The sequence below is a fragment of the Panthera leo genome, chromosome B4 (genome assembly GCF_018350215.1).
Source record: "Panthera leo isolate Ple1 chromosome B4, P.leo_Ple1_pat1.1, whole genome shotgun sequence".
Classification (NCBI taxonomy): Eukaryota; Metazoa; Chordata; class Mammalia; order Carnivora; family Felidae; genus Panthera; species Panthera leo.
The window spans coordinates 126,445,976-126,468,958 of NC_056685.1; the positions used below are offsets into that span (position 1 = coordinate 126,445,976).

At 44.6% G+C, this 22,983-nt stretch overlaps 1 protein-coding gene across 1 annotated transcript in view; it reads left to right on the top strand.

Annotated features, from left to right (window-relative positions):
• The window catches only part of BTBD11 (BTB domain containing 11), a 313,797-nt gene that overhangs the window by 186,994 nt on the left and 103,820 nt on the right, over positions 1–22,983 (top strand). Inside the window, exon 3 of the mRNA XM_042947621.1 lies at positions 11,981–12,185. Within this exon, the coding sequence (XP_042803555.1) occupies positions 11,981–12,185 (205 nt within the window). The remainder of the gene's footprint in view (positions 1–11,980; positions 12,186–22,983) is intronic.

Consider the following 22,983-nt stretch of genomic DNA (forward strand, 5'->3'; position numbering starts at 1 on the left):
TAGTAAGGCCATGGGAAAAGCAGAAGTCCTGGATCGTCTTACTTTTGAATCAGCTTGCCTCTGCATTTGGCTCCATTCAATCCCTGAGGTCTTACCTCATTTCTTCTGCCTGATGTCCCAGCCTTAGCCACAAGCTCTCAATGAAACCCCATTGGAGAGTCATTAATTACAGTGTTTGCTTTCTGTGGTTTAAAGGGGAGAAAATGAGAGCCTCATTGTAAAATGCCTCTTTTTATTGTCTTTTCACACTAAACTGTGAACTTGTCTCTTCCACTCAATGAGGCAGTCAAAATGGGGCCATTAATTTACAACAGTGAGTAAAAAGAGTTTCTGGGTTATCTCTCCTCGGTATCACTAGAAAGAAAAAAAAAGCTCAGTCCTTTTTGCTTTGACAAGAGGGTTTCTCTCCTTGTTTGGAATGTAGCTGGGCTCTTTTCAGAGAGTCGTGCTGCCTCTAGCCCCTGGGGTGCACCTGTGACCCTTTCAGGTAGCAAAGTGGCCAGTGGCCTCTTGGTATTTCTCAAATACTCCACTCCACCACAGGGCCTTTGCACTGCTGCCCCTTCAGCCTGTAAAGCTCTTCCCCTGATATTCACAAAGCTCCTCTGTCACTTTATTCAGGCCTCTGCTCAAATGTCACTTCCTCAGAGAGGTCCTCCTGTGACCACCCACCTCCCCCTCCCTGACTGCTCTCTATACACTCTTCCTGCTTCAATTTTCTTCATGGCACTTATTACCACCTGACATACTGTATGTTTATTTATGTATTTTCTGTCCACGCCACTAAAACTGTAAACCCATGACAGCTGAGAGATTTTTGTCTTAATATCACTGTCCTTAGGGACTGGAACGATGCTTGGCACACAGTAGGACTCACTAAATATTTGATGAATGAATGAGTGAATGAATGGTAAGTTTCCTGCTGAATCCAGAGTTCAGTATTCTGTTGCATCTAATGACTTGGATTACACGTGGTCTTTTCATTCTTTCATTTTCAAGGGAAGGGGTTTGGGTGAGGCAGGTTAAACAGCAGTTTATGATGCTGGAGAATGCCTCTGTTTTCTCCTCCATGCTGTGTAACATAAGGCAAGTGACTTGGTCACTCTGATCTCTGGTTTTATCGTCTATGGAAAAAGGGTGACGATACTTTCTCTCCCAGGGTTATAGGATGTTTTGAAAACGTACTGTAGTAAGTGGCAGCTGAGTGTGGATGAGACAGAGCGGAAAGAAGAAGGTGAAGTTGCTGTCTCCATTGCTGTCTTCTGTTCAAAAGAAGCCTACCATTGGAATGTATAGCCCTTTGTCCTGGGAGATCACATCTGGCATGCAGGGGGATGGCTAGTGGGAGCTTCTCTGATAACCTGAGTCTGGCAGGTTACAGCAGCATTTCCCAAGGGTGGGACAGGAGATGATCATAGGTGATACACAAAACACTTTTTATTTTTAGTTGCTATGAATTTTTCATGAGCACTAGAAAAATATTGGTTTCCCATTTATGGCACTGATATGAAGCTTCCTTTTACAATGAGTGAAAGAATGAGCTAATTTAAAGAAAAACATTAAGTAGATAAATTGTACCTGCAGCCCACAGATATGAGAGAAGTCCTGATGGTGATTCCCCCATGGCTGACATTTGAGAAACCTGGTTATAACTGAATTCTATAAGGTTTCTGGAACCAACTGCAGCTGCCCAAACTTAGAGCAGCTAGTGACAAGTGTGTTTGTTATTTTCAGTTCCTGAAGCTGACAGGTGAAGCAGCAGATATGTGCTCTACATACGTGTAGGGTAGTGGTTGAGATGGGGCTAGTGATTGCAGAATACTTGTGCCAATTCCATCTCCCGTGGCCAGACCTCCTCAGAGATGACCTTAGGGCCTCCAGTCAGGAACTAGGCTGATGATGTCGATGGTGATGATAATGATGACGATAATGGTGGAAGTGATGGTGGTGGTGATGGTGGCAATGATGATGGTAATGGTGAGGATGGTGGTGGTGATGATGGTGGTGGTGGTGATGATGCTGATAGTAGTGGTGATTATGGTGGTGATGGTGGCGATGATGATGGTAATAGTGATGATGGTGGTGGTGGTGATGATGCTGATAGTAGTGGTGATGATGGTGGTGATGGTGGTAATGGTGATGATGGTGGTGGTGATGATGGTGATGGTAATGATGGTGATGGTAGTGGTGATTATGGTGGTGATGGTGGCGATGATGATGGTGGTGGTGATGATGGTGGTGGTGATGATTGTGGTGGTGGTGATGATGGTGGTGGTGGTGATGATGGTGATGGTAATGGTGGTGATGGTGGTTGTGATTATGGTGGTGATGATGGCGATGATGATGGTAATGGTGATGATGGTGGTGGTGATGATGGTGATGGTAATGATGGTGATGGTGGTTGTGATTATGGTGGTGATGATGGCGATGATGATGGTAATGGTGATGATGGTAATGGTGATGATGGTGGTGGTGGTGATGATGGTGATGGTAATGGTGGTGATGGTGGTTGTGATTATGGTGGTGATGATGGCGATGATGATGGTAATGGTGATGATGGTGGTGGTGATGATGGTGATGGTAATGATGGTGATGTGGTGATTATGGTGGTGATGGTGGCGATGATGATGGTGGTGGTGATGATGGTGGTGGTGATGATTGTGGTGGTGGTGATGATGGTGATGGTAATGGTGGTGATGGTGGTTGTGATTATGGTGGTGATGGTGGCGATGATGATGGTGGTGGTGGTGATGATGGTGGTGGTGATGATGGTGGTGGTGGTGATGATGGTGATGGTAATGGTGGTGATGGTGGTTGTGATTATGGTGGTGATGATGGCGATGATGATGGTAATGGTGATGATGATGGTAGTGGTGATGGTGGGTGGTGGTGATGATGGTGATAGTAGTGGTGATTATGGTGGTGATGGTGGCGATGATGATGGTAATGGTGGTGTTATGGTGTGGTGATGGTGATGATGATGATGATGACATTAATGATGGAAGTGATGGTGGTGATGAAGATGATGGTAGTAAGGGTGATGGTAATGGTGGCGATGATGGTGGTGATGGTGATAAGAAAAAAGAAATACTGCTGAATATTTATTAAGCACTTAGGATATGCTAGACTTCAAGTGTTTTAAGTGATTTATATGCATTACTTCATTTAATATTATAAGGTAGGTACTATTTTTATCCACCCAATAAATCCATTAGTTTATAAAAATCCCCATTTACAGAGAGGTTAAATAACTCAGTCAAAGTCATGCAACTAGTTAGTGGCACATTGGAGGCTCAGACTCAGGCAGTCTGAGTCCAGACAGCATGTTTTTAGCCACCACACATCCTGCCCCTCCAGGAACAGGACAATGAGTGAAGCACAGTCTCTGCTCTTGAGGCTCAGTAGGGAAAGCATACTGTGCAAACAATTAACCATGAAACACGACAGAAACAAGTAACATGTTAGACTTTATTAGCAGGTATTGTGGGTACACAGGGGGGATGCTGACTGGGCGCATCCTGGAGAGCTGCATGGAAGAAGTAATACTTGGTCACAGCTTAAAGGTCTTCAGTAGTTGAGAGAATGAGGGAAAGGGCACTCCAAGGTGAGAAAAGAGGAGCAAAAGCAAGGAACCTGGAAGTGCAGGGCTAGCTAAATGATGCTCAGAGGAGATGGTTAGCCCAACCAAGGTCAGAGGTGCCCCAGCATCTTGGGGAACTAGAAAGGTGGTACAGGGGTCCAAATCATGGACCTTCTCTTCTTCATTCCCTTGTGAGTTTTCTTGTTCTGAACTTTTTCATGAGAGCTTTTGAGAAAGATGTATGGAAAGATGATACTCCAGCCTGACGTAGATGGAAGGTATACGAAAGAAAACATCACCTTGGTAAGCTTATTATCCTGATAATGCCAAGTCATGCATGCCGTATCTCAAAATTCAGAAACTATAGACAAGTCGGAAGGGAATGCCACCCACAATCCCACTAGACAGAGAAATCTTTGGTCAATATTTTGGAGGTTGTTTGGAGTGTTGGGTTTTTTTTTTGTTTTTTTTTTTTTGATGTTTACTCAGTGCAGAGTTTTTAAATAACGTAATCCATGGGGGAATGGAAGGGGAAAAAATAGTTTCAACCAGAGAGGGAGGCAAACCATAAGAGACTTGTGAATGCGGAGAACAAACTGAGGGTTGATGGAGGGCGGGGAAAATGGGTGATGGGCATTCAGGAGGGCACTTGTTGGGATGAACACTGGGTGTTGTATGTCAGCGATCACGGGAATCTACCCCCAAAACCAAGAGCACACTGTATACACTGTATATTAGCTAACTTGACAATAAATTTAAAAAATAATAATAATAATGATAAATAAAATATAAATGAATAACATAATCCTGATCTCACAGTATGCGATTGTGAATTTCATTTGTTTTTCAACTTTACTTAACAGGAGTATTTTTTTGTGTTATTTCAGTTCTGTGTAAACATTTTTAATGACTGCATCCATTTATTATTTCATCACATGGATGTACCAGAGCTTATTTAACCATGCTGCTATTTTTAAACATAGATTTCTTTGTCAAATTTTGGATCCCATAAAGAAGGTTGGGTGAAAATCCTTGTGCATGAAGATTTGCTGCATTTTGGGTTCTAACACTGGGAAGGATTCCCAGAAATGGAATTACTCGATCAGGGCATGGAGCATTCATTAACCGGGTTGCCTCGGTGTGGACTTGGAGCTGACCACAGCTGCATTGGGCCATCTCTGGAAGAAGAGTAGGATGTAGGGTGAGGGCACAGGCATTAGAGTCAGATAGACCCAGATTGGACTCTTGTCTCTGCCTCAGTTTCCTTATGTGTAAAATAAGATTTCTCATCCTTGGCATTATTGACATTTGGAGCTAAGTTCTTTGTTGTGGGGACTGTCCTGTCTATTGTAGGATGTTTAGCAGCATCCCTGATCTCTATCCATAGGATACCAAGTATCAGGCCCTTGGGTATGACAACCAAAAATGTCTCCAAACTTTGACAAGTGTCCTCTGGGAGGCAAAATCCCCCCAGCTGAAGATTAGTGCTGTAAAACTGGTCTAACGTAACACGTGCTTTGCAGAGCCCATGAAGATTAGAAACAGTGCCTGTGAGGTGCTTACTCACTGTCCCTGGCCCAATGTAGGTGCTCAGTGAATGGCACCAGTTACTACTGTTCATAACAATAGTGACAGTGACATTTCCCACACTGGATGCTACAGAGATGACACCCAAGAGGACACCCAGGATCAGCTTGGAGGCCACACCCAACTCTCAGAGTCTCTGGGTCTTTGGTTCTTTGGCCAAGCACCCAGCAGTTTACTGTTCTCCTTCCAGAGGTTACCATGCATCCTACGATTTAGAAACAGAAATGCTCCTCAGATTTTCCTAATGGGGGCCTTTCTCCCTTCATTTCTTCCCCCTTGCTCCCCCCCCCCTGTTGTTTGCAGCTCAGCTTTCCTCCTGAAGGACTGTGAGTGATGTGCTGAGTCAGTTATTGGGGAGCCCAAGTCCTTCCACCTGCACCCACCCTGGGAGTGAGGGGGGCCCTCAGACCCTGCCTCTTAAGTGCAAACTCACTGGAAATCCAGCATCTCTGAAAAGTTCACCCAATAGGTTTTTGTGGGTTTTTTTTTTAACTTTTTATTTAAATTTTAGTTAGTTAACATACAGTGCAATATCGGTTTCAGGAGTAGAATTCAGTGGTTCATCACTTACATACAACACCCAGTGCTCCTCACAACAAGTGCCCTTCTTAATACCCATCACTCATCTAGCCCATATCCCACCCACCTCCCTCCATCAACCCTCAGTTTGTTCTGTACCATTAAGAGTCTCTTGTGGTTTGTTTCCCTCTGTCTTTTTTACCCCTTTCCATATGTTCATCTGTTTTGTTTCTTAAATTCCACGTATGAGGGAAATCATATGGTATTTGTCTTTCTCTAACAGACATATTTTGCTTAGACTCTAGCTCCATCCATGTTGTTACAAATGGCAGGATTTCATTCTTTTTGATGGCTGGGTTATACTCCAGTGTATATACATACCACAGTCTTCTTTATCCATTCATCAGTCTATGGACATTTGGGCTCTCTCCATAGTTTGGCTATTGTTGATACTGCTTCTATAAGCATTGGGGTGCATGTGCCCCTTCGAATCTGTATTATTGCATCCTTTGGGTAAATACCTAATAGTGCAATTGCTGTGTCATAAGATAGTTCTATTTTTAGCTTTTTGAGGAACCTCCATACTGTTTTCCAGAGTGGCTGCACCAGTTTGCATTCCCATCAACAGTGCAAGAGGGTTCCCCTTTCTCCACATCCTCACCAACACTCGTTGTTTCTTGTGTTGTTAATTTTAGCCATTCTGACTGGTGTGAGGTGGTATCTCTTCATGGTTTTTATTTGTATTTCCCTGATGTTGAGTGATGCTTAGCATCTTTTCATGTGTCTGTTAGCCATCTGGATGTCTTCTTTGAAAACGTTGTCTATTCATGTCTTTTGCCCATTTCTTCACTGGATTCTTTGTTTTTTGGGATGTTGAGTTTGATAAGTTCTTTATAGATTTTGGATCCTAACCCTTTACCAGATTTGTCATTTGCAAATATCTTCTCCCGTTCTGTAAGCTGCCTTTCAATTTTGTTGTTCCCCTCACTATGCAGAAGACTTTTATCTTGATGAGGTCCCAGTAGTTCATTTTTGCCTTTGTTTCCCTTTCCTCTGCCTAAATGTGAGACAGGAAGCCATCAAAGTCCTAGAGGAGAACACAGGCAGCAGCCTCTTTGACTTTTGGCCATAACAACTTCTTACTAGACACATCACCAGAGGCAACAGAATCACCCAGCAGTTTTTGAGAGTCCCCAGGTAGCATCTCACATATAGCCATCCCTTCCTCCGGCCTTGCTGTGGCTCACTCTGAAATCTTGGCCTCCCATGAATCTGTGTGAAACCTCACACTTTGCCCCTGCCCACAGCTAGGGCCACCTTTAAGGACCCTGACATCACAGCCAAGGGCAGAACTGGGAAGTCTGCAATACTTTCCAAAGCTGCTGGCCGTTGACCCTGTCTGCCATGGCCTCTGTGCTTGTCCCCACTCTGTGCCCACCAAGGATGTGGTTACTGACAGATGCCAGTTAAACATGGGCTAAGCTTTTCTGCCAAAATTCTGGATGTATCCAAGTCAGCCATGATCTCTGGAGCTCCTGATGAGCTACCAGTGAATGAAGACCCCTTCTCTCCTATCATCATGGAGGCAGTGTGATGTAGTGGCTAAGAGGCCCAAATCAGAGTCGTTTGAAGCTCAGTTCTTGCACTCAGTAGCAGTGTGACTTAGCCAAATGATTTCCCTGGACTCAGCTTCCTCAACTGTAAAATAGACATGCTATCAGGACCTACCTCACTGCGTTGTGTGGCACCTAAAGGGTATCATGTGTATAAAGCTCTCAGAAGTGTCGTGCCCACAGGAGCACCAAATGTCTGTCTGCTGTTGCCCATCAGAGCCTCATCCTCTGGCCCCAGAGCCCAGCTGCTTGGCTTCTACCCACTTTCACAGCTTTCCAAGAAAAACTCTTTCAGCTCTGCCATCGCCTGGGCTGGAATTCTGATTTGAGAGACCAGGCTTCTGTTGGTTCCATAACCAGCTTCCTGCCTATACGTTGCTGGTTACTTATGTGCCCCTCCAGGCTCTCTTCCCTTAGGGCAATTTATCTTCCAAGAGGCTGCGGGGTCATTTATGCGGATTGACCCATCAGCCCCCACACCCTCCTGCAGACCAGTCGGACTCTGAGACCCCTCAGCTGGAAGCTCTACTCTGTCAGCAGAGGCTGACCAATCTCCTGAGCCCCGGCCCATGGACTCCGCAATGGCATATGTTTTGGGAGACTTGGGATTTAGCCCTCAAACACTTCACCAGAGTTTTTCAAAGGCCACGCCCTGAGGTAGATTCTAGATAAGTGCCTTTATGGAGGGACTGTGGTGTAGTGACAAAGAACATGAGCCCTGGAGGCCTAGTTGGAGTCACAGCCTGCTACTTCCTGAGTGACACCTGGGCCAATTGCCCCTTGCCTTGATTTTCCCATCTCTGAAGTGGGTGTATGTCCCATATGGTTCTTATATAATTAAACTGGAAAGTGTATAAGTGGCCTGGTAGCAGGTTCTCAGTGTATCGTGGTTCCCAGTTCTGCTGCCACTTCCATCTACCTCATATCATCCTCCTCATCAGAAAAGTCAACACATTGTCATTGTGCCCAATCCCACCCTGGACCCGCCATCCTGTTGTTTTCTTCCAGACTCCTGCTCAGCATTGGCCGACTGGGCTCTTACATTGCCAGTGCTTAGAGCTGCCCCTTACGAGACAGACTGACATGACCAGCCTAGAAGCAGGCTTCTGGCTTCCTTTTTCCCTCCCTCCCGAGGAGCCTGTTTCTAAAAGATGAAAGGGTAGAGAGAAGAGGGAAGAAGAAGCAGTTAAGGACCTAACTGCACCCCAAACACATGCCTGGGGTGAGCAGCTTTGTAGCATTGATTCCTAATGATGTCAACCCCAGCATGAAGCTGCAAGTCAGGCACTGGGTCAGGGCATGGGCTGGACTGTCCCTGCATGTCCCAGGCACCCACCTTCCCGTCTCGCCATCCAGAGAGAAGGAAGAGCAGTGAGCCTAAGAGAGCTGCTTATTTGGTGCCAACAGTGTGCCAGGCATTTCCTCATTCTGCGTGTGACCCTCACAACCACCTGATGGGGGCGTATCACTTCCCACCAGAGAGGTTAAGCAACTTGCTGGGCTGTGCACAGATGAGTGGCAGAGCTGGGATTTGAATCCCTTCCCCTGCCTCTTACCTAACTTTGAGCACTGGTTCTCCATATTTTCCACCTGCAGGTCCCTTTGGGGTCTTCCCTGTCCACCTACTTCTAAAAGAGAATTTCCTTCTCTGACTCTTTTTTTTTTTTTTTTTTTTTTTTTTTTTTTCAGTTTCTTGGGCATATTTTCCTGCTGTGGGGAATGGATGGAGACAGGAGGGTCAGGCTCTGAGCTAGGCATGGTAAGATGCAGGGGGGAGTAGGGAAGCAACCCCCCACTACTCTCTGTTCAACCCCTGCATCTGCTTGCTGTCCAGATCTTAAGCGTAGTGGGTTGTACTCTGGTTAGGTTGACCTGCTAAGGCCTCAGGACTCTGACAACATGGAAGTTTCTTTTCCTCTGAAAACCCCTATAAGAAATAGTGGCCACTTGGAATCTTGTCTCAAGAAGGATTTAGAGGCTACATCTACACTTAGTGCATGAGAGCTCTGCAATTGATTAACCATGTCTGCCATGGACATGGAATGGAAAGGGGAATATTTGCCATTTCTACCCTTAGCTGAGACCTCATCTCCATAGTTGACTCCCCTAAGGGGGATGAATGGCCCTGTTGTCAATCTTTTGAGGAAGTGGCCTCACTTTCTTGGCTTTGGACTTTAGGTCGAAGTGTCATGTTAAAAGATACAGCTGGATGACAAAGAAGTGGTAGACTCTGCAGGCCTGGTTTCAGCTGGGCAGTGAAGGATTGGGGATGGGGAAGACTGTCTCCTTCCCTCACTAGGGGCTGCCTGGACAGAGTAGAGGGACAGTAAATTCCAGCAGGAGTTGATGTTTCAGTCTTAGTGTGAGAGCAGAATTCCTTCTTCAACGTCTTTTCTCTTAAGGCCTTCAGCTGATTAGATGAGGCTCGCCACCCACATTTTGGAAGATAGTCTGCTTTTCTCAGAAGTTACTGATTTAAAGGTTAAAGGATAATGTGAAAAATACCTTCACAACAACCTACAGATTACTGTTTAATCCAACAACTGGGTACCATAGCCTCACCCAGTTGACACATAAAATTAATCATCACAAATATATCAGTTGAGTGTTTCCCAAAGTGTGCAACACATGCTACTGGATGAGTGGAACAGAGAAGTACATTCAATAACATGGGTCATGGAGTGATCCTTTTAAATTCTATTTTATTCACTCATATGTGGAATTTAAGAAACAAAACAGATGGACATATGGGCAGGAAAAAAAAAGGAGAGAGAGAGAAGCAAACCCTAAGAGATTTTTTTTTCCCATGAGAGACTCTTAACGATAGAGAACAAACTAAGGGTTGATGGAGGGAGGTGGGTGGGGGATGGGCTAGATGGGGGATGGGTATTAAGGAGGGCACTTGTGAGGAGCACCAGGTGTTGTATGTAATTGATGAATCACTGAATTCTACTCCTGAAACCAATAGTACACTATATGTTAACTAACTAGAATTTAAATAAAAATTTGGAGGAAAAAATAAAAAATGAAAAATTCTATTTTAATTCTCCTTGCTTCAAGAAGAAAGGCTCTATTTGGTATGAACCCCTAACACTTCTCTAACACTTGTTGTTTATAACAAAAAAAAAAAAAACCAGTATGAGAATTCAGCTATAAATTAATTACATGGTTTTGTTTTCGTTGAATTAACTTTTATAGTGATCTTCTGTTTATGGCAAGGGATACTGATCATCCATTTATAAGTGACAGAACATTTCCTTCAGACCCATACTTAAAAAAACTAAATGAATCCATTTAAAATTAAGTAAATGATGGCACAGATGATGCTTGGATGTAGTTGCACTTGAGAAGGTGGTATAAAATGGCCCAAGTTTGGGGAACACCATCTCAGCCTAGAAAAGACAGGAATTCCAGACCCAGCCAGCCTCCCCACAGGAGGATCCTCCCTGTGCGGCCAGCCTGGGGGCATGCAGATTGGTCTGATGAAGGAGAAGGCTCATTCCCTTTGGAGAAAGCAGGGGAAAGACTAGAATGTTCCCAGGACTTGCTAGTGCTGGGAAGAGTAAGACAAAGCCCCCGCCCTCAAGGAGCATGGTTCAGTGCGTGGATTCTGGAGCCAGACTACCTGAGTTCAAATCCTGGCTCTGCCACCTATGGTTGCCGTGTACCCTTGAAAAGTTGTTTGACCTCTTTGGGCCTCTGTTTCCTCATCTGTAAAATGGGTATATGAAGGTACCCACTTTAGGGTGCTGTGAGGATTAATTGAAGTACAATATAGTAAGTGTCATTTAAGACTGAGTTTCTATCATTGGGAAAGACTGACAAAGAAATGGCAATCCTAACACAGTGCTCTAAATGCTGTGATAAGAAAGTATAGTGTGATAAACACACAGGGAGTGGGAGAGATTCCAGGAGGACTTCTTTGAGAAGTTAATACATAAGCTCATACCTGGATGATCAGTAGGAATTAGCCTGGAGAGGAGGAGAAAAAGAATATTCTAGATAGAGGGAATAGCATATGCACAGGCTCAGAGGCAAGAGACAGTGTAGTCCATGGCTATGCTTGTGACTGCAGGGAAGACAGTACTGGCTACAGCAAAGGATGTGACAGAAGGTGTGTCCCAAGGTGATGTACACAAAGGGCTTCCTGTGCCTTGTTAGAAGCAGTGGGTTCCAGAAGGGCAGGACTCTAATTATCTTAGCAGCCCTCTGTGCTTCAAGTGCAGCCCAAACCTGGCAAGCAGGGACAGTCATGTGGTGACTGAACAGATGCTTTCCTCTCTACTCGATGTGAGACCTGGAGGTCCCAGAGGACCACTCCAGTTGAATGAGGGAGTCCCAGGATTAAGAATCTCTGCAGAGGGGCGCCTGGGTGGCTCAGTCAGTTAAGCATCTGGCTTCGGCTCAGGGTGATCTGGCAGTTTGTGGGTTTGAGCCCTGCATCGGGCTCTGTGCTGACAGCTCAGGGCCTGGAGACTGCTTTGGATTCTGTCTCCCCCCTCTCTCTGCCCCTCCCCCACTTGTTCTCTCTCTCTCCCTCTCTCTTTCTCTCTCTCTCTCTCAAAAATAAACATTAAGAATTTTTTTTCAAAAAAGGAATCTCTGCAGAGATATTCAGCACATCTTCTGTGCAAGTCATGGCTGCCTTGACAAGGATCTGAAATCTTACTTCTGTCCACAGGTGACCTGGTGTCCCGAGCAATGCATCACCTGCAGCCCCTCAATGCCAAGCACCATGGCAACGGCACCCCCCTGCACCACAAGCAGGGGGCGCTCTACTGGGAGCCAGAGGCCCTGTACACCCTTTGCTATTTCATGCACTGCCCGCAAATGGAATGGGAAAATCCCAACGTGGAGCCTTCCAAAGTCAACCTCCAGGTGGAAAGGTAAGATCTGCCTTGGCTCCGGATGGCCAAAGAGAGGAGCTCCTCTGGCCAACACCGCCTTGCAGTGGGTGGGTGCTTTCTCCAGAGTGGCAGAGGGGTACCAGAGGGGAGCCATGCTGGTGGTCACAACTGCACAGTGCCCAGAAACTCGCTGGAGGGGTCCAGGTTGGAATCTTGTGCTCCAAGGGGTGTCTGAGACCCAGGTGGGGTCTTTGAAATGGGTTTGCATAGGGTTGATCCAGTTTGGGTTAAAAACGGCCTGGGTCAGAAAGGTGGATTTGCAGATTCTGAAGGCGTAAAGGACTCTGCTGTGCAGGGTGGCTCCCTTGTGAAGGCAGCTATGGGGGAGACCAGCTCCTTGGGTGGGAGGTGTCTTCATTTCCTCCTGGCTGTCCTGGGGACTCCCTTGGGGAACCGTAAACACCTGCTCAGCTGAAGTGGGTCCTGAGGTGGCCAGGAGACTGGCTGGCTCAAGCAGAATTAAGGGAAAGGGAAGAAGGGAGGGTTTCCGGGGGGGGACACTTCCTCAGACACAGCTTCTGACCCTCCCAAGCACATTCCCTCCACTTCTCTGTGCCTCAACTTCCCTTTCTGTAAACCAGTGGCTGAACTAAGTTGTTCCCAGGTCCCCTTCTGTCTGGAAAGCCCCAGGACGGTTTCACCCTCTCAGAGGCAGAGTATCAGAAACCACACTGGGAACACCCCACAGAGCCCATCTCCCCACAGCACCTCACAAGTCGGGCTCTGCTTCCACATGAGCCTGTTTGCTGCAACTACTGTCGTAGTGACCCATTTATCAAAAGAGTGGTTAAGAGAGTGGGCTCAGTGATCCAGAGAGTGGGTTCAAATCCTGGCTCTTCCAATTAAAAGTCAGAGGACGGGGAGGGCCTTGGTAAAGTTCCCTAACCTATCCATGCCTCAGTTTCTTCATCTGAAAAATGCAGCTACCAAAAGTAAATCCTTCATAAGGCTGTTGGAGGAGTGAGTGAATTGAACAGTGCCCAGCACACGGTAAATGCTCACTTTTGCTTCTGTTGTAGATACTATCTGCATTTTGGTGGACTTAATGCAATTTTCTTTTCTCTGTTAAATGGTTCCAAGCAATTTTGAAATGCTCATTGGCTGCTTTGCTGCTGCAGGAGTGGACTGGGGCTTACTTGGGCTTCCTTTTACAGCCACGTCTCTTGGCTTTCATTTCAGGGAAGAGAATGGAGCACGAGTTAGACAAAAGTTGCTGAGTTTTTGTTCCTGTTTTGTTTTTAAGAATCTCAAGTTAGCATGAATATTTCAATCCAGTCTGGAGTTAGCTTCATCAGGCATCCCACGGTCTAGGCCAAATCAGTGGGTACCCTACATGTATTTCCACATGCCGAAGATGCCCGAATTCAGGGGGCCAAATGCTCCTTGTCCCTGGGCAGAAAATAACTTCAGTCAGAGACACCAGGAGTGCTTTCTGTGAATGTGCAACCTTAGTGCTGAGAGAATGGGAGCCAGCAGCCTCGGCCTGTGGGGCATCTAGCTCTTAGGCATACCCCCCTGACAGCCTGTGGGACAGTGAGCATCTCTGACTTACCTCCCACCAACATGCACTTGACCCCCAGATGACTCCCTTCCAACTCCGGCTAGACAGCACCTCCTCTGAGCTCCAGAACCTCCTCGTCCTAGTCAGCCTCAGTTTCCCCATCAAGTCTCACACTCTCAGACTGGTTCTTCTCATCACACCTTATTCTTTTCCACATAACACTTACTACAGTTGATAATCATAATTTCGTTACGTGTTCGTTTATTGCCCGTCAGCTTCATGAGGGCAGAGAACACATCTGTTCTGGTTGTCCCTCCACACCTAATGCCACGCTCAACATCTGGTGCTAGGTGGGGAGTCAGTAAATTTTTGTAGAGAGAACGAACGAACCCATCGACCTAGCTGCCCGTGGAACATGTCCCTTTGTGCGTGCTCACAACTACCCCACATCTGAAGTTATCATCTTTTCTCTGAAACCAGCTGTCCTTCCTTTCTCCCTCATCTCTAAGGGTGGCATCACCACCAACCCAGAAAAGTGGGCCTCGCCCCACACTCTTTCCTCCCCCTCACCCCGTCCTGCAGCCACTGGTCAATGTGTGTTACTGATGCCGCACCTGCAACATCTCTCATTGCTCTCTCCCTTCCTTCCCAGATTGCTGCCACTGTGTGGTTGGGTACCTTGTTCCCTCTTACTTCTGTACTGCATTGGATTTCTAAATGGTCTCCCAGGATGTAAGGCTTAATATCCTCTGACCAGCTCCATCGTCCTCATAGCCATCAGACTGAAACTTCTAGAATAGGAATCTCATCATGTAATGTACTCCCTGCCCCCACACAACACCCGTGCATGGCCCCATTACATCTTCCCTTACACGGCTTCCACCTTCTCTTCTGGAATCCCTTTCAGAATTCAGAGTGTAGCTGGAGTGGCTATAAGTCTGGGAGACCATCTGAGGTTTCCAGACTTTCTGGGACAAGATGTGAAGATGCGTGAGCTTTGAGGGAGAACAGAGTAAAGAGAAGATGGCCCAAAATGCTATGGGGTCACTTCTGTCTCCGTCTTTCCCTTCTTCTTTGGTTGGTTTTTCAGAGGTCATCACAAAATGCCGAGTGGAACTTGACATTTTTTGAGTTGTGTTACTTTGGTCCTCTGGAAAGAATATGGATTTGGAAACTAGGCTGACCTTTGGCTTTGGGATGCTTTGGCTTTGCATTCCAGCCCTGCTTCTTCTGGATCTGAGACCTTTTTTAAAAAAAAAAAATATGAAATTTATTGTCAAATTGGTTTCCATACAACACCCAGTGCTCATCCCGACAGGTGCCCTCCTCAATGCCCATCACCCACTTTCCCCTCCTGCCCACCCCCAGTTTATTCTCAGTATTTAAGAGTCTCTTACGGTTTGCCTCCTTCCATCTCTGTAACTTTTTTCCCCCTTCTCCTCCCCCATGGTCTTCTGTTGAGTTTCTCAGGATCCACATATGAGTGAAAACATATGGTATCTGTCTTTCTCTGCCTGACTTATTTCACATAGCATAACACTCTCCAGTTCCATCCATGTTGCTGCAAATGGCCAGATTTCATTCTTTCTCATTGCCAAGTAGTATTCCATTGTATAAATAAACCACATCTTCTTTATCCATTAATCAGTTGATGGACATTTAGGCTCTATCCATAATGTGGCTATTGTTGAAAGTGCTGCTATAAACATTGGGGTACAAGTGCCCCCTGTATCCCTTGGGTAAATTCCTAGCAGTGCTATTGCTGGGTCATAGGGTAGATCTATTTTTAATTTTTTGAGGAACCTCCACACTGTTTTCCAGAGCGGCTGCACCAGTTTGCATTCCCACCAACAGTGCAAGAGGGTTCCCGTTTTTCCACATCCTCGCCAACATCTATAGTCTCCTGATTTGTTCATTTTAGCCACTCTGAGTGACGTGAGGTGATATCTCAGTGTGGTTTTGATTTGTGTTTCCCTGATGAGGAGTGACGTTGAGCATCTTTTCATGTGCCTGTTGGCCATCTGGATGTCTTCTTTAGAGAAGTGTCTATTCATGTCTTCTGCCCATTTCTTCACTGGATTATCTGAGACCTTGAACAAGCCATTCTTCCTCATTGAACCTCATTGACTGTAAAATGAGAGTGACAGAAGTTTCATGGGACTGGTGTAAGCAGTAAATTCAAAATTGTAGCTAAGACTCTGGTGCCATGGCTGGCACAAAAGGAGCTCTCCTCTCACCCCCCAAAAGAGCAGCTGATACCATACATCTTTTTATTAGGGGGAGCCTCCAAAATGCTGTTACCATTGTCCCTGCAGAAACCTGTGTGTGTATTTCTTCTAGACAGAAAGCTATTTCTCCTGCTCCCTGATGGAATAGGCCTTGGCATTTAGCATCTGAAATCACACATGGAAGGGCTTCAGAGGAGAGATGACTTCTGTTTTCAGTGAAGGGTTTACACCAGCTCCATACCAAAACTTCTAAATAAGAAGTTTCCAGTGGGATATGGACTCTAATTTGGAGTTGTTTTTCTCTCTGTATTTCTCTCTCCTAACTCCCAAAATCAAACAACATTTCCTTAACTCTTTATTTTTATTCTGGCAATGTCAAGTAGGGCCATGGTGCTTATATGGTTTTTCACTAGACTATATTCTTCAGAAAAGGGACTGAATATTATTTGCTTTTGTCCATGCCCAGCAGAAAGCCAGAAACATTTGTTGACTGAAATATGGATTGTTTTATACCTCAAATCATCTCTGCTTGTCAAAAGAGCCTTCCTTGGCTGGAGTATTTGGAAGTAGGCCTACATGCACTATTTTACTCTTTCATGTGGGCATAGCTTTAGAGTTGCTACATTTGTTTTGGATAGTTTCATTTTTCACTGCGGGATTTTTGAAGGAGCTCAGTGCCAGTGTGAAATTTCTATAGTTTAAGTTTTTCCAGAACTTTGGCGACTAGTTTTTGAGCTTCTAAAATCTTTCCGAGCAGCTCTTTGGGTCACTGGAAGCATGTACCAGGAACAGGTCCTGTAAAGAGCTGGAGGTCCAGAGTGAGACAGACAGGCATGACCCAGACCACATGGAGTAGAGACTGGGACTAAAAGGTCAGACTTAGAATCTTATTCAAGTCAAGTGTTGGCAAATTCAACATGGAGAAGGAAGAGGAGGAAAACATTCTGTATCAAGGAGAATCCAATCTTTGATATCACTGAATCTGATATGTGCCAAAGCCTGGTCACTGGAGATTTATGATGCTCTGTGAAATACAGTGCTGACCTTCCAAGTGCCTCCAGGAAGACAGTAGCTTCAGATTCCATCGAAAAAAATAAATTGCTGTTAATTATGGTACCCAGCCTTAGTTTGTGACCTAATTTTTTTAATCCCTTAATTCAATTTATAATAAAGCTCCCTGAGGGAAACAATCTGCCTCTTATATGTTTTTCTAGAACCCAACATAGTATTTTGGGACATTACACAGGCTTAACAAGTGTTTGTTAAGTTAGTTAAAAATAAATACAACCAACGTCATCAACAAAGCCTGTTTTGTATTGGAGCATCAGATGTTTTACAAAGAAATCTTAGTTCAGATGTCATCTTTATTTCTGGCTTTCATTTATTCAATATTTATCCAATATTTTGAAGAATTTTCTAAGAAATAGGTAATTCTACTTAATTTTTTCCTAGGACAGAATCTTCAATAATTTAAATTCAATATCAGAATAAACATATCATACTATCAATCAATAAAATCTTTCAGGTACTTCAGATATTTTTACTCAAAAAACTCAGATAAGTTTTGTAAGATTTATGATTAGGCAATATTTGTTTTATTATATGTTTATATTTAATTATATACTTATGATAAGGCAATGTTTATTTTGTAAGATTTATGATTAGGCAGTATTTATTTTAGTAATGATAAGTGTAAACATCTTAATGTAAATGTAAAAAACTAGGATCTGAGGCTACTGAATTTAAATAGAATCATCTTAAGTCTGGGACAAGGTTTTCCTCCCCTATATCATTACTGGAAATATCAGTGATTCCTAGATGTGTTTGGCCATGGATGATTTCAGTAATGGCCAAAAAATGAAAAAAAAAAAAAATAGCAGGATAAATTGGACTATTTTGTTGCCTGAGGTAGCTGGCAATGCCTGAGAGGTACAGAGATGTGTTTTAACCAGAAGACTAGACAATTAGGTAGTTCTGTCCTCCCCCAGTCTCACTGAAAGCAAACAAAAACATATACTTAGGCAATCCCTTTTGCAAGCAGAACTGTATAAACAGATGTGGTTCACTGTCTACCAGGGAAGCTGGACCTAAAACATGAGTATATAATCACCAATCACCAACTGTTTGAAAGAAATGAAACCATATTAACAAATGAAGAATTTACACTTGAAGAAACAGAGCTAATAAAGCAAACATAACAGACATTAGAAGTTAATGGTACCCGAATACATCTTCCAAGACACTCACCCTACCAAAGGATCACTCCAACACATCAGTTCTTGATGCTTTCTCATGTGTGGCATATATGACAGGTGATAGTCTAAGGTTAACATACTCCAGTGGACATATCCAGGGTTGTGTAGAATTCCAAGCACTCTGTTGTAACTCTTCCTCATTCCTTCCCGCTAAGGAGTGTATATCAGAATGCAAGTGGACAGAGATATCCTTGACACAAACAGCATTATTAGTAAAAATACTGTGTTGCAAAGGTTAAACCTGCTATGACTGCTTAAAGCAGAAAGATGACCTCTGGGAGGCCCAGTTTAGGTAGATCCTTTCCTCTTCCGCATCAGAATTAGACGTTGGGTTAATTCTCTAGCTCTTTTCTCCTGGAAATATGATAAAAATTTCAGTATCAACTACATTACTAAGCAGCATTGCTTATGGTTAGAGTAACTCTAGATTGGTAAAATTGATCTAACCTGCTAGTACTATAAATATTTGATAAATCTCCAGAGCTTTGGGCCTCCCTGATTTCATTGGCTCTTGTCGCTGACAGTGTCCTTGCATGGACCTTGGAAACTATATCTGTGGAGTTGCTACAAGAGAAAGTGGGGTTCATAAACCAGGATAGTTCTCACAGTCACCCAAGTGGATTTCATCTACTTTCACCTGAGTGTCACCTGGGCAGAAGATAGCTCTAGGATGGATGGGTGAATTGCTATAAGGACTCCTACTGAAAGGAACATCTGATGCTATCCTGCTGGGCCATGTGTGGCTTATGATAGTCCCATGAATCTAAATGTTTAGTAGAGCTTAAGAAGACTTCTGATGGGTGTTAAAGCCAGAAAAGCAGGCTTTGGGGCTGCACAACCTAGAGCAGTGTCCAAGTTGTACCCCAGGACTGCTTCAGCAGATACCTCACACCACCAAGGCTGGGCATTGGACACTCCTGGCAGGATCTGTGTCACAGTTACCCATGAAAGCTGAATGTCTCTACCAACACCCTTGTCAGCTTCATGTTCTATCTATGTCATACTACTTGCTTCCAAATCAGCGGTGCCTGGGTTATATGCCTGCACCCTAGCTGCAAAGGAGTCTGGGAAGTTGAATTTCTACCTTGTTGAACCATGGACTAATAATATGGGAAATTCTCTAAACACAGTAAGGTCATCAGTGTCTCCAGGCAGCCGCAAAATTTGACAGTTTCACCACACTCTTCTAATTTATTTGTTTTTGTATAAATAACACACAAGTGAATCACGTGTTCAGTTGAGTACTTCTGACCATTGTTAGCCACACATCTCACAACTGATTGGCTTACACACCACAACTGAGAACCAAAATACTGCCTCAACATTAGGACTCCTTAGCCTAACACTCTGGGAACCTTGATAGCAAGGAGGAGAGAGGACTGTTCCTGACATCCTAAGCAGGGATGCAGAATGCATTTTCCCAGAGGAGGAATGCTACTTCCTCATCTTCCCAAGACCAGTGATCATGTCCGGCACAAAAGTCCCATCAAATGCCCAGCCCAGTGCTGCTGAGTCCTGGAGAAATCCAGAGTCAATGGACAAATAGAGACACATGGAGAGGGGGAGACCTGTTTTCTGCAGCGCTGTATGTGGGCTTTGGTGGATTGGCCTGGAATCCCAATACCCATATAAATGGTTCTAAGAGGGAAAACATGCATGTTGAATACTAAACAATTAACTGGAGAGACAAAGTTTTAAAACAGGATCCATTCGTAACTTGAGCATTGCTGCATCTGGCACAAGATGAAAGCAACTCTAATCCCAATATTTTTCAAACTGTGGGTTACAGCCTGTTAATGGGCCATTAAATCAGTGCAGTGGAGAGATTGGCAAACTATGCCTCAAAGGCCAAATCTGGCCCACTGCCTGTTTTTATAAAGTTTTATTGGGACACAGCCATACCTATTTGTTTAGATATTATTTATGGCTGCTTTTGCATTTTTGATTAGCTGTGTCAGATGGCTCACACAGTTGAAAATATTCTTTGGCCCTTTCCAGTAAAAGTTTTTTTGACCCCTAATGTTGTGGGTTGTGACCTAAATTTTTAATAAATGAACTATAGTAGGAAAAAAAAAGTTTTCATGAGGTAAAGTAAGTATGTTTTGTGGAACTTTTTTTTTTTAAGTTATATGAATTTAACTAGAGTTGATTGATTTGCTTAAGGTCATGTAACTAAAGTTGTAGAACTAGTGTCTGAACCCTTGGAGTCAGGTGCTGGTCTGTGCTCACATTCATTGGGCTGTTCTGCTACCGATGGGATTTGATTTAGAAGAAATAACATTTGGAAGCCTCATCCCTAATCCCTAGAATTTGTTTCATCATCTTCATGAATGTTTATTCTATATAAAACTAATATGTACATGCATTAAATAAAACATGGTAACTACAAAAAAAATTAAAAAGACACTTTGAATCACCCATAAGCACCATGACCATATAGGGTATATATTCTGTATCTACATCCAAGTTGTTTGGTTATTTCACAAAATAAGGACCATGTAGTACCTGCAGTTTTGTTGATCTATGTCATTGAGTAGACTTCAAAAGCATGATTTTTCAAGGGACTCTTCCATCATTGGACATTTAAAGTTGAGAGAACTCCAAGAACAGGCATGTTGAACATGTTTTATGATGAAGAAGGTGAAACTGAGCCCCAGCGGGATGAGTGGACTTGTCTGGGGTCATAAATGCACTTGCAGTGGATTTGCAAGGCAGTGCCTCAGTGCCTTTGCACATGCTTTGCCTTCTTCCCAGAACACTGCCTCCCCTCTGTCATCTGGCTCACTGAGTCAGTTCATCATTCAGTACTGATTTTAGGCATCACCTCCCCCAGGAACCCTTCCCTACCGCCTCAGGCCATGTAGGTGTTAAGGGCCTACCTCAGTGCATAGCATATAGTAAGTGCTCAATAAATGCTTGCAGAACTGAACAGAACTGGGTCTGAAACCCATGTGTTCCAACTTCTGGCCCAGAGAGCTGTGGTGACAGTGTCAACTCAGGCAGCCCTCAGCTTGGCACCCGCTATACGCTTCACATGCTCCAGGCCTCAGTTTCCTCAGCTGCAAACAAATAATAATTCCTACTTCATGGGGCTGTTTCGATGACTAATGAACTAACTTATGTCAGTGCCATATACACTCACTGGCCCATAGCAGAGAATCCATAAATGGTGGGGATTATTACTCTCTTAATTCAGGTTGACGTCTTATAGATATGTTCATCTATATAAGGCACTTAAAGTCCAGCATACATTAGGCTCTTTATAGATAATGCCCATTATTATTCTGTCATAGTGCTTGTAACCTGAACATACAATGTAACAGGGCTTCTCAAACTGTAATCACTAATGTGCATTGGAATCCCCTGGGATCTCATTAAAATGCAGATTCTATCCATAGGTCTGGGGAGGGCCCAAGATGTTTCATTTCTAACAAGCTCCCAGGTGAGGTGATGCTGCTGGTCATGGGCCACGCTGTGAATAACAACACATCGTAGTTTTCTGTGTGTTTGTCATTCATTTCCCCAACTTACTCCACCCCCCATTTTTAAGTTACATAAGGGCAAGAAATAAGCTTTTATGGCGATTTTTGTCTCTCTGGTCGAGCTTGGCACACAATAGGCTTTGGGGGCTGCATTGAGCCTCATGAGATGCTGGATCCCTGTGCCATTTGACGACATGAGCGGATCCCAGAGGTCAGACATGGCCAGCCTGCAGAACTTTGGGGCTGCAACAGCCAAGGAAAGACACTGAGTGTCTGAATATAATGATCATCTTCAGCCTAACAAGGTGGCTCCTCTAAGGTGGCTCAGGGATAGCAAATTAGCGACAAGCGTGCAAGGGAAAGGTGAGGCGGGATTTCACAGGTGTCCAGTCTGGAGAGAGGCAGCAGGGCAAATCTGAAAGCTCACCGGCTTAACACTGTTGAACACCTCTAGCCTCCAGGGCCTGCCAAATGGCTTCGACTCAGGAGTTACCTGGTTGTTGTTGTTGTTTTAAGTCTATTTATTTATTTTGAGAGAGAGAGCATGAGCAGGGGAGGGGCAGAGAGAGAGAGAATCCCAAACAGGCTTTCGCCGGCAGCACAGAGCCCCAAGTGGGGCTCAAACTCACAAACCGTGAAATCATGACCTGAGCAGAAATCAAGAGTCGGAGGCTCAACTGACTGAGCCATCCAGGCGCCCCTCGACTCAGGAGTTTTTTCCAGCCAAGGAAGAGAGATTGCTCCTGACCACAGGTGACAAGCTGAGGGACTCGAGTTTAAGAACAACCTTCCCTCCCAACATGCAGGGTCAGTCTGATCAGATGCACGCACTGCAGTTGTTCGTTTGAATATCCAGGCCATTTCTGAACCCCGGTTAACTGGCTGCCCCAGCAGTCCGCTCTGCTCTGACACACCTTCTCTTTGTTTTATTGGAAAAGAAGGAAGACCTCACCTTCGCGCACAGAGACTGGGGAGCTAGCACCATACTATCCAGTGTAGTAACCACCAGCCACGTGTGGCTGTTTGAATTTAAATGAATAAAAATTAAAGAGAACTAAAGCTTCAGCTCCTCAGTACCCCTGTCCTCCTTTCAAATGCTCAATACTTGCCTGTGGCGAGCGGTTCCCGCTCTGGACAGAGCGCCCGGATAGGCTGTCTCCAGCATCACAGAAACTTCTCTTGAACAGCCCTGAACGGGAGACTCAAGGTTGGTAGCAGTCCCCTTTTAGAAAAACAGCCCATGGGGGTGCCTGGGTGGCTCAGTCGGTTAAGCAGCCGACTTCGGCTCAGGTCATGATCTCGCGGTGCGTG